Source organism: Rattus rattus, chromosome 2 (genome assembly GCF_011064425.1).
Source record: "Rattus rattus isolate New Zealand chromosome 2, Rrattus_CSIRO_v1, whole genome shotgun sequence".
NCBI classification, from domain to species: Eukaryota; Metazoa; Chordata; class Mammalia; order Rodentia; family Muridae; genus Rattus; species Rattus rattus.
In genome coordinates, this window is record NC_046155.1 from 154,257,404 (window position 1) to 154,273,261 (window position 15,858).

At 50.6% G+C, this 15,858-nt stretch overlaps 1 protein-coding gene across 2 annotated transcripts; it reads right to left on the minus strand.

The window, feature by feature from the left end:
- Positions 1-353: 353 nt before the first annotated feature.
- Positions 354-11,891, minus strand: LOC116894342 (orphan sodium- and chloride-dependent neurotransmitter transporter NTT5-like). Of its 2 annotated transcripts, XM_032896040.1 has the most exons (13): positions 11,825-11,891; positions 9,257-9,544; positions 8,977-9,134; positions 8,768-8,894; positions 8,493-8,671; positions 6,693-6,803; positions 6,438-6,549; positions 6,308-6,335; positions 2,670-2,856; positions 2,188-2,389; positions 1,911-2,070; positions 1,438-1,603; positions 354-1,128 (listed from the first exon to the last, which is right to left on the minus strand). In XM_032896040.1, the coding sequence occupies exons 2-13, from the start codon at positions 9,507-9,509 to the stop codon at positions 781-783; spliced, it is 2,031 nt and encodes a 676-aa protein (XP_032751931.1). In that variant the 5' UTR covers positions 9,510-9,544; positions 11,825-11,891; the 3' UTR covers positions 354-780. The 2 variants fall into 2 exon arrangements, with proteins under 2 accessions (XP_032751931.1, XP_032751930.1); XM_032896039.1 differs by lacking the exon at positions 11,825-11,891 and having other exon boundaries at positions 562-1,227; positions 6,308-6,549; positions 9,257-9,509.
- Between the last annotated feature and the right edge of the window lie 3,967 nt (positions 11,892-15,858).

The window sequence follows — 15,858 nt, forward strand, 5'->3', positions numbered from 1 at the left end:
CCCTACTTCCAATGAGTAAAAAGCACTTCACAGTCAGGTAAAAATCATGCTTGCCTCTCAAGACCTCGAGAGGCTGGGGTGATGGTGCTGCGGTTAGGAGCACCGGCTGCTCTTCTAGATTTGGCCCCCAGCACAGAAACACTTGCAACTCCAGTTTCAGGAGGACCAAGGCCCTCGCTCAACTTCTCACTTTTTCAGGGAACCAAGTGCACATGTGGTTTATGTATATGGTACACACAAGAATAAAACACTTATACAGAAGGGACCTGGGCCTCTTCTGCTGGGGGGACATGAGCTCTGAGAAGCTCGCTGGGAAGTGCATATGCATGAGAGAGAACATTACAAACCACTGGTGTGTGTCGTCCACTGCCTCATTTATTGACAGACAACATTGCTGTCTTGGTGCCACCTGAGATGGCCGACCCTGGGAGGTTGGCCACATTCCTGACAGGCATGACGGCAGGGCTAGAGGGGGCCACCGTGTCTCTCGGTAACTGGGACTGTGCCAGAGGCCCCATCTGTGCACACCCAAATTGTGTCCATATCAAAGAGAGGGAGGGGGCCCTGGGAACAGTGTCCAGTGCTAGAGGATGGATTTCTGAGCCATCCACGACTGTCTGGGGCCCATGGGGGCTACAAAAAGTCCGGGCTGGGTGTCTGCACACCCGTCTTCTGCTTTCCGTGCGGCCAGTACTGGGCTTGGTGCACATCGCCGGTTATACCGGCGGCGGCTGCTAAGCAGGGCTCTTGCGAGCCTGCCCTTCACGAGTCTCAAGTCTGTCACTTGCTGTGGAAGTCAAGACTACCTTCTGGGAGGCCAGCGTGCCTTGATGCCTCAGGGGTAGGGAAGGCCATGGAGATACCGCCGAGTCTGGTGCTGGGGAAGCTGAAGCTGGAGTAGTTTTCACTGCCCTTTTTTGTTATCAGAATTTGGGGGTTAAGTAAGGCCTCTGGGGGAGCCTTGCTTTGGAATAAAGCCTTGCTTTTCTCCTGGTTCCTGAGGGTGAGTTTCCTCATGGGGTGCACAGGCCACTGGGTGACTCTTTTGGGCACGGTCACTGTCTTTTTGGAGGACAAAGGCTTTTCTATGGTTTCACAGATGATTTGGTCATCCAGGTACCACCAGTGCTGCAGCGGGTACATGGGGATCGGCAGCAGTGCCAGGACACTGAGGAAGGTGACCCAGCCCAGGGCTATCCTCTGGTAAGGCTGCTTCACTTCCTGGCTCTGGGAACAGGGATGGTGGGCCACAGGCGGGGAGGGGCTCAGTCTGAGTCTTCTGAGTGTAGGGCTCCCCAAGTCCCTGGGGTAGGGTGGGAGATGTAGGATGGGGGCCTGTGTCTATGTGCTTGGGATTTGGGGGTCTCCAGGTCCCCGAGGGTAGGAGATACAGGGTGGGTTGCTGGGCCCCCAGGCGCCCACAGGCAGGGGCCGTACCATGCTATTATTCCAGGAGACATAAGAGAGGGATTCGCTGAAGTAGAGATTCAGGAAGTAGATGGTGAGCAGGACCAGCAGTGTGGGCAATGTCACGTAGCTCCACAGGAAGGTGAAGGGTGCCCACACCAGGCGGCCCAGCTGGCCGAACATCTCAGCCCTGAACCTGGGTGACGGAGATAACTGTCAGGACATCTATAACCTAGACATAGGGAGAGCTTCCGTCTCTCGTTTGCTCAGACGCTCTCCTTGGCTCTGGGCCAGCTGTGCTGTCACCCCGTGAGAGCTGTTCAGTTCACTGGACTGCACCACCACAGCCCTTGGCCGTCAGTGTACTCGAGACTGCATCTGCCTGTAGGATCTGTCTGCTGTCTGCAGACCCCTGGGGTGCCTGTGTTCCTGGAAGGCCTAGGATGGACTTAATAGCTAAGAATCCCTCCCAACCCTCCCACCTACCCGACACTGGAAATCACCTCTTGATTCCATAGACCCAAGCCAGAGAGAGGTTCTGGAACGCCACGATCATGATGAGGACCATGGGGACCAGGTGGTCATCGAACAGGAACACCACGTAGCTGCCAGGGCGACTGGAGAAGACGAGGCTACCCAGAAATCCTCCCAAGCAGATAATCACTAAGGTCAAAGTGGATCAGGCTTCATTGGGGTTTGTGAGTTGGGGGTCCATGTGAATGCTGCAATACCTGGGGTGAGTATGGGGAAGGTTATAGGGTACGGACGGGGTTTTTCTACCTGGTACCAGCTTGGGATGCTTCTCCAGGGTGGAGATACTTTTCTGCAGAGAAAGAGCGATGCCCTCCAGGAGTGTTGTCATGGTGCCCAGACCCATGATAACCAGAGACATGAAGAAGATGATGGCCCAGAAAGAGGAACCGGGAAACAGTGTGATGGCTTGAGAGAAGGCCACATATGCCAGGCCAGGGCCCTCCATGAACTGTGGGGGAGAAGGGTTCTGAGGCAGTGCAGTATCTGGATAGGATGGGGATGGTGCAGTACTTGATTAGTAATGTCTTTCATGGCAGAAATATGACACCAAGCACGGAAGTTTGAGGTAAAAGCGGTGACAGTTAGCCTTCCTTGGCTGGGTAACATTCATTTCCTGGGTTGTCTGATTTGAGCCACAGTGTAGCTGTGGCATACAGATATGGCCAGGTCATGAACAGTACTGTTGCCTGCTGGAAGGCTGCCAGCCCTGGCCCCCCTGACAAACACACCTTTTCCTTCTGCACCAGGATGCTGCAGGGCAGGGTGAAATGGGCGACCTCGTTCCGTATGTTCTTGGGGAGCTGGCTGATCCAGTCTAGGTATTCCAGTGGGGATCGATGGATGATGTCTTTAGGAGGCCAGGCGACCTGGGGTAGCACACCGTTGGCTATCAGGCTGAGCAGATTGGAGACATTGCTGACAGGATCGGATGGGAAAAGAAGATACTTAGAGAATGGACTGGCTCATCAGCCATCACCATCCAAGGAGAATGGGGACCAGGTACGGTGGGATTGTCCAGGGGGCATGGTATCATGGTTCTGGCAGTCCATGGTCAAGGGGCCCTGTCTTGTGAGAGCCTCTTTGTATTGTGAGGACTCAGCAGGGTCCTGACAGGGCAACGGGGAGCTGCATGGTCAGGCAGAGTGAGCTTCCTGGCTTCCTTTTCCATTCGTTTGTTTGCATTTTGTTTTGTTTTCGTTTTATTTGTTCATTTTTGAGACAGGATTTCTCCGTGTGGCTCTGGCTGTCCAGAAACTCGCTCTGTAGACCAGGCTGGCCTAGAACTCAGAGATCCTCCTGCCTCTGCCTCCCAAGGGCTGGGATTAAAGGCGTGTACTGCCAGTGCCTCAATCGCTTCCTCTTCTTATAAAACCATTAACTGTATCATGAGAGTCCCCGCCTAGTGATCTTGTCTCATTGTAACGGACACTCTTCAGACATCTGCCTCCCAATAACAGCAACGTGCAACTTTGAGGAGTAAGTGTAATGCATGAAGTAAGTGTGTAACACATGAAGTGTGCAATACATGAAGTAAGTGTGTAATACATGAAGTAAACATGTAATACATGAAGTAAGTGTGCAATACATGAAGTAAGCATGTAATAAATGAAGTAAGCATGTACTAATGAAGTGTGTAATACATGAAGTGTGTAATACATGAAGCATGTAATATGTGAAGTAAGTGTGTAATAATGAAGTGTGGAGTACATGAAGTAAGTGTGTAATACATGAAATAACCATCTAATACATGAATAAGTGTATAATAATAAAGTGTGTAATACATGAAGTGAGCGTGTACTACATGAGGCCACAGAAACACAGCAGTAGTCAAGCCCTTGGCACTAGTATTCTGAGTTGGAAAGCTAAACTAATTTGTTTTTGATGAGACCTGATGTGCTAGGGTTTCAGCTTGCAATCACACAGTTGTCTCTTGGTAGACAATGGTCAGTCACCATTTGGGTCACTGTGAACAAAGCCGTGACACAGACGTCTGCCGGCTGGTGAGCAATGGCAGTGGGCTGGGAGTCCCAGCGCAGGTGTGATTTGATTTGAGAAGTACTTGTCTCCAAAGGCATTGTTTTACACACCTACCAACAAAGCCCGCAGCTTCCTGTTGCTCCCCATGCACCAACTCTCACATTTTCTGTCTTAATTTTTCAGTCTACTTGCACAATGAGTGGCCCTGGCAGGTGTGGCCATGCGATTTCATTGTGGCTCAGTTTTTCAGACACAAGCTGGGTACTGCAGTGCATGCCTATTGCCTGGGACTCAGGAGGACAGGAGAGTGGGATCAGAAGTTCAAGGTCTTCCTCAGCTACCTAGAGAGGTCAAAGGCAGCGTTCCGTATCAGGCACTGCCCCCCCTTTTTTAAATAGATTTATTTATTTTTATTTATATGAGTACACTGCAGCTGTCTTCAGACACACCAGAAGAGGACATCAGATCCCATTACAGATGGTTGTGAGCCACCATGTGGTTGCTGGGAATTGAACTCAGGATCTCTGGGAGAGCAGTCAGTCCTTTTTTTTTTTTTTTTTTTTTTTTTTTTTGGAGCTGGGGACCGAACCCAGGGCCTTTTGTTTGCTAGGCAAGCCCTCTACCACTGAGCTAAATCCCCAACCCCGCAGTCAGTGCTCTTAACCGCTGAGCCACCTCTCCAGCCCCGGCACTGCCCTTTCTAAAACAAAAACTCAAAGTTCTGTGGACAGCTCACCTGTCATCCAGACCTGAACCAGAGCTCTGGGACCACACAGGAGAGAGAAAGACTCCACAGAGCTGTGTCCAGATGTGGGCGTGCAGGTGTGTACAAACATCAAACAAACAAGAAACAAAAGCTTGGGCTAACCCCAACTTTCCCATCCTTGAAACCCTAATTGGAAGCTCCCCAGAGCTGTTAAGCATCTGTGAATGGGGGGCTGGAGAGATGGCTCAGTGGTTAAGGGCACTGACTGCTCCTCCTGAGGTCCTGAGTTCAGTTCCTAGCAGCCACATGGTGGCTGGCAGCCATTTGTAACGGGATCGGATGCCCTCTTCTGGTGTGTCTGATGACAGCTACAGTGCACTTACATAAAATCTTTAAAAAAAAAAAAAAAAAAAATCAGGGTTGGGGATTTAGCTCAGTGGTAGAGCGCTTGCCCTAACAAGCACAAGGCCCTGGTTGGTCCCCAGCTCCGAAAAAAAAAAAAAAAAAGAAAAAAAAAAAAATCTATGAATGCTACAACAATTCATGGGGGGAAAAAAACCCACCCAGGCTCACGGATTTGAAAAAGAACAAGGAAAGGTGTGTGGGAGAGGCCAGAAGGGAGAAAGGGAAGGGGAAATGAGGCAACGCCTCAAAAAGTGAAAAGTAAGAGCCTTGGTGTATGTAAAACCAACTCCAGTGCTGTGCCCACTGTGGTGGCACACACACGCCCTTATGGTTTGTGTGTGTGTGTGTGTGTGTGTGTGTGTGTGTGTGTGTGTGTGTGTGTGTGTGAACCCATGTGAACAGTGCTGTCAGGGACCAGAAGAGTGTGTTGGATGTCCGGGGACTAGAGTTACAGATGGCTGTGAACCAGCATTGGGTGCTTACGATTGAACCCAGGCCCTCCGCAAGTGCACCCATTGTTCTTGTTTTATTTTTGCTTTTGTGAGACAGGGTTTCTCTGTGTAGCCATGGCTGTCCTGGAACTTGCTCTGTAGACCAGGCTGGCTGGAATTTCACATATCCGCCTGCCTCTGCCTTGCCAGTGCTGGGATTAAAGGCAGGCACGACTCCTGCCTGGCTGTAGCCAGTGTTCTTAAGCACTGAGAAATCTCTCTAGTCCTGGCACTTTAATTCCAGCACTTGGGAAACAGAGTGAAGCCCAGGCCAGTCATAGTCAGACAGTAAGACCCACTCTCAAAAACAAAACAAAAGAAAAGAAAACAGCCCAGTGGTGCTGGCACATGCCTTAAATCCCAGCACCTGGAAGACAGAACAGTAGATCTTTGAGAGTTTGAAGTTCATAGAGTGAGTTCTGGACAGACAGGGATACACAGAGATACTGTCTCCCAAAAAAAAAAATGATGAAGAAGAGGAGGAGGAAAAGGAGGAAGAGAAAGAAGAGGAGGAAGAGGATGAGAAAGAGGAAGAGGAAGAAGAGGAGGAGGAAGAGGAGGAGGAAGAGGAGGAAGAGGAAGAGAACGAGGAAGAGGAGGAGGAAGAGAAAGAGAAATGAAGAGGAGGAAGAGGAGGAAGAGAAAGAGGAGGAGGAAGAGGGAGAGAAAGCAAGGAGGAGAAAGATAAGGGAAAGCGGGTGGCATTGAGAGGTTTGCTTAGCAGGAAGGTGGGGCTGAGAAGAGTGGAGGTGGTCCCTCCCACCACTGCTGCCCGACTGTCACTCACCTCTCAACGCATGGAGTGCCACTGTTTTCTATCCAGAAGCCCAGCATAAGGAAGATGACAGATGAGCTTAGCAACGAAGTCATCAGGTTGACCATGGCCACAAAGGATGCCCACTTGATGTAGTTCTCACCTCTGGTCTGGTAGGAGGAGAAAGTTATGATGGTGCCCATGCCAAGGCCGAGGGAGTAGAGAACATGGCCTCCAGCCTGACGCCATGCGTCCAGTGATGCCAAGATGGAAAGCTGTGGAAGACAGAGGCATTTGGAGTGGTTTCTCCGGTGAGGCGAAGAGAGGGGAGACCAGGCAGAGGGACACAGGGTGTAGTGAGGGATGAGGTGGGGGGCCTCAGAGGGGAGGGCGACAAGGTCTGGAGCCCCGGCCTCACCTCTGTGGTCACCAAGCGCTTGAGGCTGGTCCTCACACCTTTCACGAAGAAAATGTGGGTGAAGAAGCAGAAGAGGAGGACATTGGGGAACAATATGGAGAAAATCATCATCTGGCCGGGTGGATCAGGAGAAGCAGGGAGAAGACAGAGAACACATTAGCAGGGGCCAAGAGGGGCAGCAGGATGGTGTGAGGAGGGGGCAGGGGGCAGGGGGCAGGGAGAGTGAATGTGTGCACTGGGGCAGTGCCTGAGGAATGCCGCCAAGGTTGAGCCCTGGCCTCCATGAACCTGTGCACCCACCTACACACAAAGAAGTCTATGACAGGAACCTTCCAGCACCCACTCCAATGCCAAACTCCCAAACCACATGGCAGCCATGCTCCTGTCTCCAGAGTCTCTCCTGTTTCTTTTCTTCTTTGCCTACAAATCCTTCCACTCGGCCTCAGACCCTGCTAACTCCCTTCCTCCTTGCTGTCCACCTTGGGTTTTGAGACTGGGTCTCACAGGGTATGGATTAGACAAGGCTGTCTGGCCAGTGGGCTCCTGGGGTCTGGCCTCCTGTCCCTGCTCCCCAGTTCTTGGATTCCAAGCCACCATGCCTGCTTTATTACCTGGGCTGGAGATTAAACTCAGGAATATGTTCTTCTGTTTCTTTGATTTGTTCTTGTTTTTGTTTTTGAGACAGGGTTTCTCTGTGTAGCCCTGGCTGTTCTGGAACTCACTCTCTAGCCCAGGCTGCCTCTCAACTCAGATCCACCTGCCTCTGTCTCCTGGGTGCAGGGATTAAAGGCCTACACCGCCACCTGGTCATGCTTCTGCGTCAAGTCACCTGCGTCCCCAGCCCATGATGACTAACCTTGTCAACCTGACTGGATTTAGAATTATCCAGGAGTTTGAGTCATGCCTCTGGGTGTGACTGTGAGCTGTGTCAGAAGAGGATTAACCAATCCGGAAAGACCAACCTTGAACGTACCTGTCTACATCCCTTGAGTCTGGAGCTTGATGGAATGAAAGAGGGCAAGGGAACGAGGCACCTGAGGAGTAACAAGCAACCTACTCTGCTTCCCGCTCTGTGGCAACCTGAGGATGTGTCAAGTCCCAGCCCTATGTTCCTAGTGCCACAGGACTTCGTGCTTCCATGCCTTCCCCTCCACGGTGGACTGTATACCCTCAAGCCATGAATCAAAATAAATCCTTCCTCCCGGAAGTTGTTTCTTGTCAGGCCACGGAGATAGGAAGAGTACTGAAAAGAGGTCCCTTCACACTGTTTCACTGGTCCCAGTGGAGTCTGTAATTTGCAGGATTACATCAAGAATTAAGTGGCCTCCAAGGATGTGTGAGGGAGTCCAGATGTTCACATGGACACAGAAACCAGGAGGAGGACATGGAGGTGGCTGCACACACACACACACACACACACACACACACACACACACACACACACATGCGTGCGTGCGTGCGTGCGTGCGTGCTACAAATGAGAACAGTTGTGCATATTAACGTGCCCATGGTAAAGCCCAAGAAGGCTGGGACCCAGGGTGAGTTGGAGAGGTGAGAGATAGATCAACTTTTTTTTTTCTTTTCTTTTTGTCGGAGCTGGGGACCGAACCCAGGGTCTTGTGCTTGCTAGGCAAGCGCTCTACCGCTGAGCTAAATCCCCAACTCCCTAGATCAACTTTCTACACAGTGATGGTGACTAGGAAGCCAGGTCACACAGCTTTCTTGAAGTGGGTATGGACTTTTGCTGGGGACACTGGTGGCCCCAAGGCACAGCAGGAAGGTGGCCACTGGGGCACTTACTAGCACTGAAATCTTTATCCTGGTGACCATGGTGATATAGAGGAAGAACCATGTGGCAAAGAGGCACAGGGTCACGTTCAGAACCAGCACTTCTATCCCTTCTTCTATTTGATCGGAGGCTCGAAGGACGGTGTGATACCAGAAAAACTGATGGGGCTCTGTCCGAAGGCAGGAGATGTCTGGGGGGGTGGGTGAGATCCAGATACTTACCGGCCATCTCACAGGGTGTCTCCCCTAGCTTTTTTGCATCCCCCACCCCCCGTCCCTCTCCTCACCAGAGGTACTGAAGTTTTTCACCAGGGGGCAGTTTTCCCAGGGTGTAGGGTAATCGAAGGACTGGCCAAGGTAGAAGAGGCTCCAGGAGACCAGGGCACTGTTATACAGGATCACCAGGGCACAGGCCTGGGGAGGAGAAGGTAGGTTTGAGGGCATCACAGAGGAGAGAAGACACTGGGCACCTGTGGCTCTGCCGGCCCACACCTACCAGCATGCTGGAGTAGCCCACACCACTAAGCCAGGGGACCAGGTGTTTCCAGGCCCGGATGTTGTCCACGCGTAGCCACTGTCCTATGACCATCTCCATGTACATAAGGGGGATCCCCAGCAACAGGAGGAGGATGAGATACATCAGCAGAAAGCTTCCTGTGGAGAGAGTGGAGGCTTGCTCAGGCTGCTGGGAACCCCTCACCCCTCACATCCCTCCTGGGGAGTTTGACACCCGACCCCCCACTTCCTTAGCCTCAGAGCACAGACTGAGGCCTCACCTCCGCCGTTCTGGTGGCAGAGGTACGGGAAGCGCCACGTGCTGCCAAGTCCGATGGAGAAGGCCACCAGGATCAGGATATTCTCTGTCTTCTTAGCCTGGAAGTGGCTTGGGATCTTGGTGATACGGACCTCTCGGGTCTTGAAGCCCCAGGACAGGGATGTGGGGTCGGTGCTCCTCTTGCTGGATGTGGGCTCCTCCTCCGTGGGTTCCTCCTTCTTAGGTTCTGGAACGTCTTCAAAGGATTGGTCCATGGGGTTCTCTGCACTGGCTCAACTCCTGAAAGGGTCTTGAGATCACCAAAAATGGACGTTAGCACCAGGGAAATGGAGCGGCAGAAAGTGTTTGCTTTATAATGAATCGTCCTGGCTGCGGGGGATAGATAATCCAGTAAAGGTGCTTGCGGCCAAACCCAACAACCTGAGTTCAATTCCTAGGACCCACAGGCTGGAAGAAGGGAACCCTGCATGAAAGTTGTCCTCTGACCTCCCTACAGGCCTAGGGCACGTCTGTGTCACACTTACGCACACGGCACAGCAAATAAGAGATTTAAAAGGCACCCATCGCTGGATCCTTCGGTTTCATACGGCTTTGGAGTATGTAGATTTGGTTAGAGACAGGGTCTCCTAGGCTCAGACTGGTTTTAAGCTCCTGATGTAGCCGAGGATGGCTTGAAATTCCTCATCGCCTGCCTCTGCCTCCCGAGCCCTGGAGTTACAGGGGTGGCCCTCCATTCCTGCCTCTGCTTTACATTTTATAATTTAAGAAGAGGAGGTGCTCTACACACATTGCTCAGGAAAAGGCCTTGTGCTTTTAAAAACACATGCCCTTTATGAGACAGAAAATACACAAAAGAGAAACCACACACTTTCCTGTGGTCAGCATTACCTGGGGGCTGAAGAGGCGGGTCAGCCATTAAGAATGGACACAGCTCTTGCAGTGGCCCCAAGAAACCCACCTTGGGTGGCTTACAACCATTTATAATTCCAGCTCCAGGGGATCTGACACCCTCCTTCTGTCTTTTGCAGGCACTTGCATTCGTGTGCACATACCCATACATACATACATACATACATACATACATACATACATACATGCATACATACCTATACACACACACAATTTAATATAAAGTAAATCTCCAACAATGAACATTCGTGTATGTGTACATGTGGAGGTCATAGTTCAACACCAGATGTCTTTCTCAATCATTCTTCATCTTACTGTTTCAGACAATTCTAGCATAACCTAGTGTTTAGGCTAAATTGGCTAGTTAGTGACTTCTGGGGATACACCTGTCTCCACTGCCCCAACCTGAGGTTACAGACCCTTGACCTGTGCCACACGCCAAGCTTTGTGTGGGTGCTGGGCAGGAAATTCAGGTGTTCGTGTGCTGATAATAAGCCCTCTCTCCGGCGGCTTTAAGACAGCACTTTAGACATTAACAGCCCTCAAGTGCCAGCGCGTCAGCAGTCCTAGTTTACATGCATACACACTGTAGATATGGATGTGTCTTACACTGGCCCTGAGATCGTAGACTCTGGCTTTTACCTCACTAGGACACCCCCAAAGAAAATGCCTTTGGTCCCATCCTGCAGGCAGAGTGCAGCCAGCATCTTCTTTGGGAACGGAGCAGACATCCAGCATGGTTTGAACTTGTGGCTTGAGAAGGGAAGAGTACTAGGTGAGGTACCTCCTGGTTGATTTTTTTAAATGGAGGTTTGTGTGTTGTGTGTGTGTGTGTGTGTGTGTGTGTGTGTGTGTGTGTGTGTGTTGGGGAGGGGCATGAGTATAAGTGTACACGGACCACAAGAGGGCGCTGGATCTCCTGGCACTGACTTATAGGTTGTTTGAGTGCCTATGTCTGTGGTAGATCCTCTTAGCTGCTAAGCTCTCTGTCTCTCCAGTTGTCTGGTTGGCATTTGAGGTTTTAGTTTAACAAGGTTCAAGGCCTGTATGGTGTTAAAGGATACCATGACTCTAGCTGAGTGTGATGGCACACCCATCATCCCAGAACTCCCGAGGCTCACCCAGGTCTAGCAAGAATTCAAGGCCAGGTTGGGATACATGGAAAGACTTTGTCTTGAGAGTACAATAAAAATTATATCATGTGACCTTTTACTTTATAACACTGGGACTGAGGAAACTTTTGTTATAGTATATGTGGATATACACAGGATACAAACCTATATATTAATATCTACATATCTATATGAATTTCTCATAACCTCTATTATATCGTAAGTATTTTCCTGTGCAATATTTATTTATTATTTTGTTTCATGAGACAGGGTTTCTCTACATAGCTCTGGCTGACCAGGAACTTGCTAATAGACCAGGCAGGCCTCGGACTCCCAGCGATCCTCCCAAGTGTACAAATTAAAGGGAATCTCCTACTCTTGAGACAAGATCTCACTGTGTAGCTCTATGTAGATCAAGCTGACTTCAGAAATCCTCCTGCCTCTGCAGCCGCAGTGTTAGGATTAAAGGAGTGCGCAGTCACGCGCAGCCTAAAACCAAGGTTAACAGTTGCTCACTTTCCAGAGTCACTACAGAAACCTGCTGGTACCTTTGGTGGTTCCGGAGACCTAGACAGCCCGGCTCGCAGCGTCCCGACGGCGCCCCCCGAGGCCAGGAAGGGAACAGCAGCCTCACCGAGGACCAGCTTCCAAGTGGGCAGGGCTGGCGGCCGGGCGGACGCAGTGGTCCGTACCCGCCTCAGCGCGCGAACCGCTGGGCGGAGAGTCCCACGTCGTCGCGGCCTCGTGGTCCGAGAAGCCGCGCGGGAAGCGGCTATTCCCTCTCTGTCCCAACGAGCTGACCCGTGACATCACCGGTTGCTCAGAGGATTCCCTGGAGTCAGCTGAGGGAGATTCTGCCCTGGGGCTTTAGGTCACCTGTTGCCAGGTAGCTATAGCTCAATGGGCTGAGTGAGGTCACCTGTTGCCAGGTAGACTTCACGCGAACACATGAAGGAGGAAAAAAAGATGCCGGGAAACATGCCAACTGTCGGGCCACATACCTATGATCCCAGAGCTTGAGAGGTAGACGTCTGTGAATTCCAGGCCCTCTTGGAAACAAGACAGATAAATAAAAAATAAGAGGAAGAGGAAGACAAGACAAGAAAGCAGAAAAGAAGAAGAATGAAACAAACCAAAGATAGTAAGAGGAAAGTGTAGGTCCAAATGCTATTTTTGAAACTACTGAGGAAATGTGAGAGAAATTAAAAAATGAAAAAGGAGACAGTCTCCGAATTTAGAATCGTAACAACATCTTATATGAAATTCTAGATGAACAATTCCTAAAACCCCTCAAAACAGTAGCAGTGCTGGCAATTGGGCTGTTAAGGTGAGCTGAGGATCCGGGCTTAGAATTCAGAAGATGACTATGCATTCATCCTCGAGAGGAGCATGGGGCCCGTGGCCAAGAGAGGAACTTTACTCAGTTAATCCATGCTGCTCAAGGTGAGGCCTACGAACCTTCAGGGTCACTCGCACCAACCTGAGACCCAGGTCCAGAGCATAAAGCCAGCCAGGATCACTGCAGGCTGGGACTGAAGATGTGATCTTTAAAAACTGTATATGTGTGTGTGCATGTGTGTGCGTGGGCATACACACACACACACACACACACACACACACACACACACACACACACGCACACGTATATTTGTGGACATACCACAGCAAGGACGTTGAGGTCAAAGTACAGCTTGCTGGATCAGCTCTGCTTCCGCCATCCTGTTACCTGGTCGGTGAGCCACCTCACCGGCCTCTTACTCATCTTCTTCGCTATGTCCTGCCTCTCCTGGAGCTGCGGAAAGGGGTTTCCGTGAGTTCTTTCTAGCTTGTGTGTGAAGACCATGCATACTGCGTATGATCTGAGTGGGATGGAGGCAAGGACAGGGAGGAGAGCAACAGTGAGGAGGGTGGGGGCGGGACATGTGCCGCAGCAGCTAAGTTAGAAAGTCCCGTTTGACCCTGGGAACAGGGAAGAGCACGGTCACCATGACAAGTTGCCCATTCCTAACCCAGAGCAGCTGTGAGCAGCCGCACACTCTTGGCCCCACCAACATCCTGTCATGGAGGAGAGAGGCACTCACCAGGCCCGCCTCTAGCTGAGGTCTTCTACACAGGCAATGGTTGCTGGCAGGGGAGAGACTTTTTCCTCAGTGGTGCAGCCACCCCAGGGTGCCCATGGGCCTTTAATTAACCCCTCACCCACGCTCCTAGAAGAGTTAGACTCTTTAGGTCTCCAGGAAATAACAAGGACATGAAAGTAATGGCGGCCTCTCTGGGAGAGGAAGAGGTCAGAGGAGCTCGAGGAGGACAAGAGAGGGAAATGAGGGGGAGCACGGTCACAGTGCACAGCATACATGAGAGGAGATGTCGTCATGAGACCCAGGGTTACGTATGAATGATGTGTGGTAATAAACTTTTTTAAAAAATTGGATGTAAAATCAGTCTGTGGATTTAACTACCAATTCATAAGAGGTACAGCACTTCGCCCGGCCTGGTGGTGCAGGCCTGCCATTCTAGCTACTTCGGAGGTTTGGGCAAGAGCAGTACAAACTAAAAGCCAGCCTGGGCAACAGAGTGAGTTCGAGGTTGTCCGGAGTAACTTACTGAGAGCCTGTCTCAGAAAGCAAAAGGAGCATGTGCCTCTTGGGAACTGAACTCAGATCGCTAGCCTCGGCGTCAAACACTTTCAACCACGCAGACAGCTTGCCGACCCAAATTTCTTCTCTCTTTCCATCTCTCCCTTCTACCTTTTTTGATAAACTGGGGATGCAATCCAAGGCCTTGTATATACCAGACAAGCCCTATACCAATGAGCCATGTCTACTCTGGTGGAAGGTAAACCATTTCCCATGAGTAGTCGTCCAAATCTACGGCACCGTGGTATATCCATTCCTACACACACACACACACACACACACACACACACACACAAACACACATACACACATGCACATACATACATGTGCACACACATACACATGCTCACACACACTCAAACACACATACACACTCATACACATACACACATACATACATACATACACACTTATCACAAATACACACACATACACACACTCTCTCTCTCTCTCTCTCTCTCTCTCTCTCTCTCTCTCTCTCTCTCTCTCCCCCCCTCTCTCTTTCTGTCATATACTTAAATGTAAAAAGAAAAAAAATGAAGACAAAATGACCAGAAAAAAAAAATCACACAGTAGGAAAATCTTGTGTGGATATTTACTGACATTAAGTAAGTGTGGTTTATTTGGTATATAATGTTACTTTGTTAAATTTTAAGAGAGCACCAAGGCATACCAACAGCTAAAATGATCAAGCTGGTATCTGCTTCAAAATGGTGGAGAGGTGTGCAGAAGGCAGCTTGGTCTCCTGGGAGAGACAGGCCAGGTATTGAGCACATGGTGCCCCCTCGGGCCCCTCCTGTAGAGTGGTCAGTAACATCAGAATGAGTGAGTGAAACCAGCGGAGCAGGCCTTGCCAAGTTCTAGCCACCTCACTGAACCAACCCAGAGTCCTTTATGATGGTGACTACCCCACCACCAGGAGGGGAAGGTGACAGCACTGAGAAGGCAAAGGGAGTGCTGGGAGACAGCCTCTGGACGGCAGGGATCCAGAGTTACCCAGGAACCTCAGCCAGACACACGACAGCAGCCTGGAATATTCCCAGGCAGACTTGCAGATGGGCGTCCAAGGACCCTGAGTAAGTGGCTTCAGGGGAAAAACCTTGAGTGTGAGGAGACTCAGCAAGGCCTGCTGCTCTCACCAACTCCTCCAGAGCCTTAAGCTCGGCCTTGCTACCCTACGCCTGTGGCTGCAACCCCAGAGCTGGAACTGTGGCGAGGCAGGAGGAAGATGGTGAAGAAAGAGACTCTGAGCAGGCAGAAGGCTCTGCCTTCATTTGCATCTGGCAGGGAGGAGCGACTTGGTCCCTTGAGCTCTCTACAAAGGCCCTTCACATCTCCCTGTCTTCAGAGCTTGGCACATGTGGGGAAAATCCATTCTCTGGTTCTCTGAGAATGCAGCCATTGACACCCAGAATCTCTCTGGTCTCTGGTCACCTGGAAAGTAATGCTAGCTTAGCCAGTCAATCCCGCCAGGAAACCAGCGCTGTCTTTCAAGCATCAGGGGACCCTTGGTGGACTCCAGCCACACCACTCTGTTGGACCTCAACCTGGTTATGTGCAGATGGACATATAGTCCATGGTATTGGAAAGTGAGTTTTGGGGGTGGTACAATGACTTGGCCTGTACCTGATGACCTGGGTTTTATTTATGGGGCTCACATAGTAGGAGAGAACCAAATCCTGCAAGTTGTCCTCTGTCCCCCACATGCATGTGGTGTACACATGCACACACATTCTTACCGCCATACAAACACAAGGTTAGTTTTAAGATACTCTGGCCTAGGGGTTGGGGATTTAGCTCAGTGGTTAGAGCGCTTGCCTAGGAAGCGCAAGGCCCTGGGTTCAGTCACCAGCTCCGAAAAAAAGAACCAAAAAAAAAAAAAAAAAAAAAGATATTCTGGCCTACATGGGATCTCTATTCTTGGCAGCAAGTACAATACAAGACAA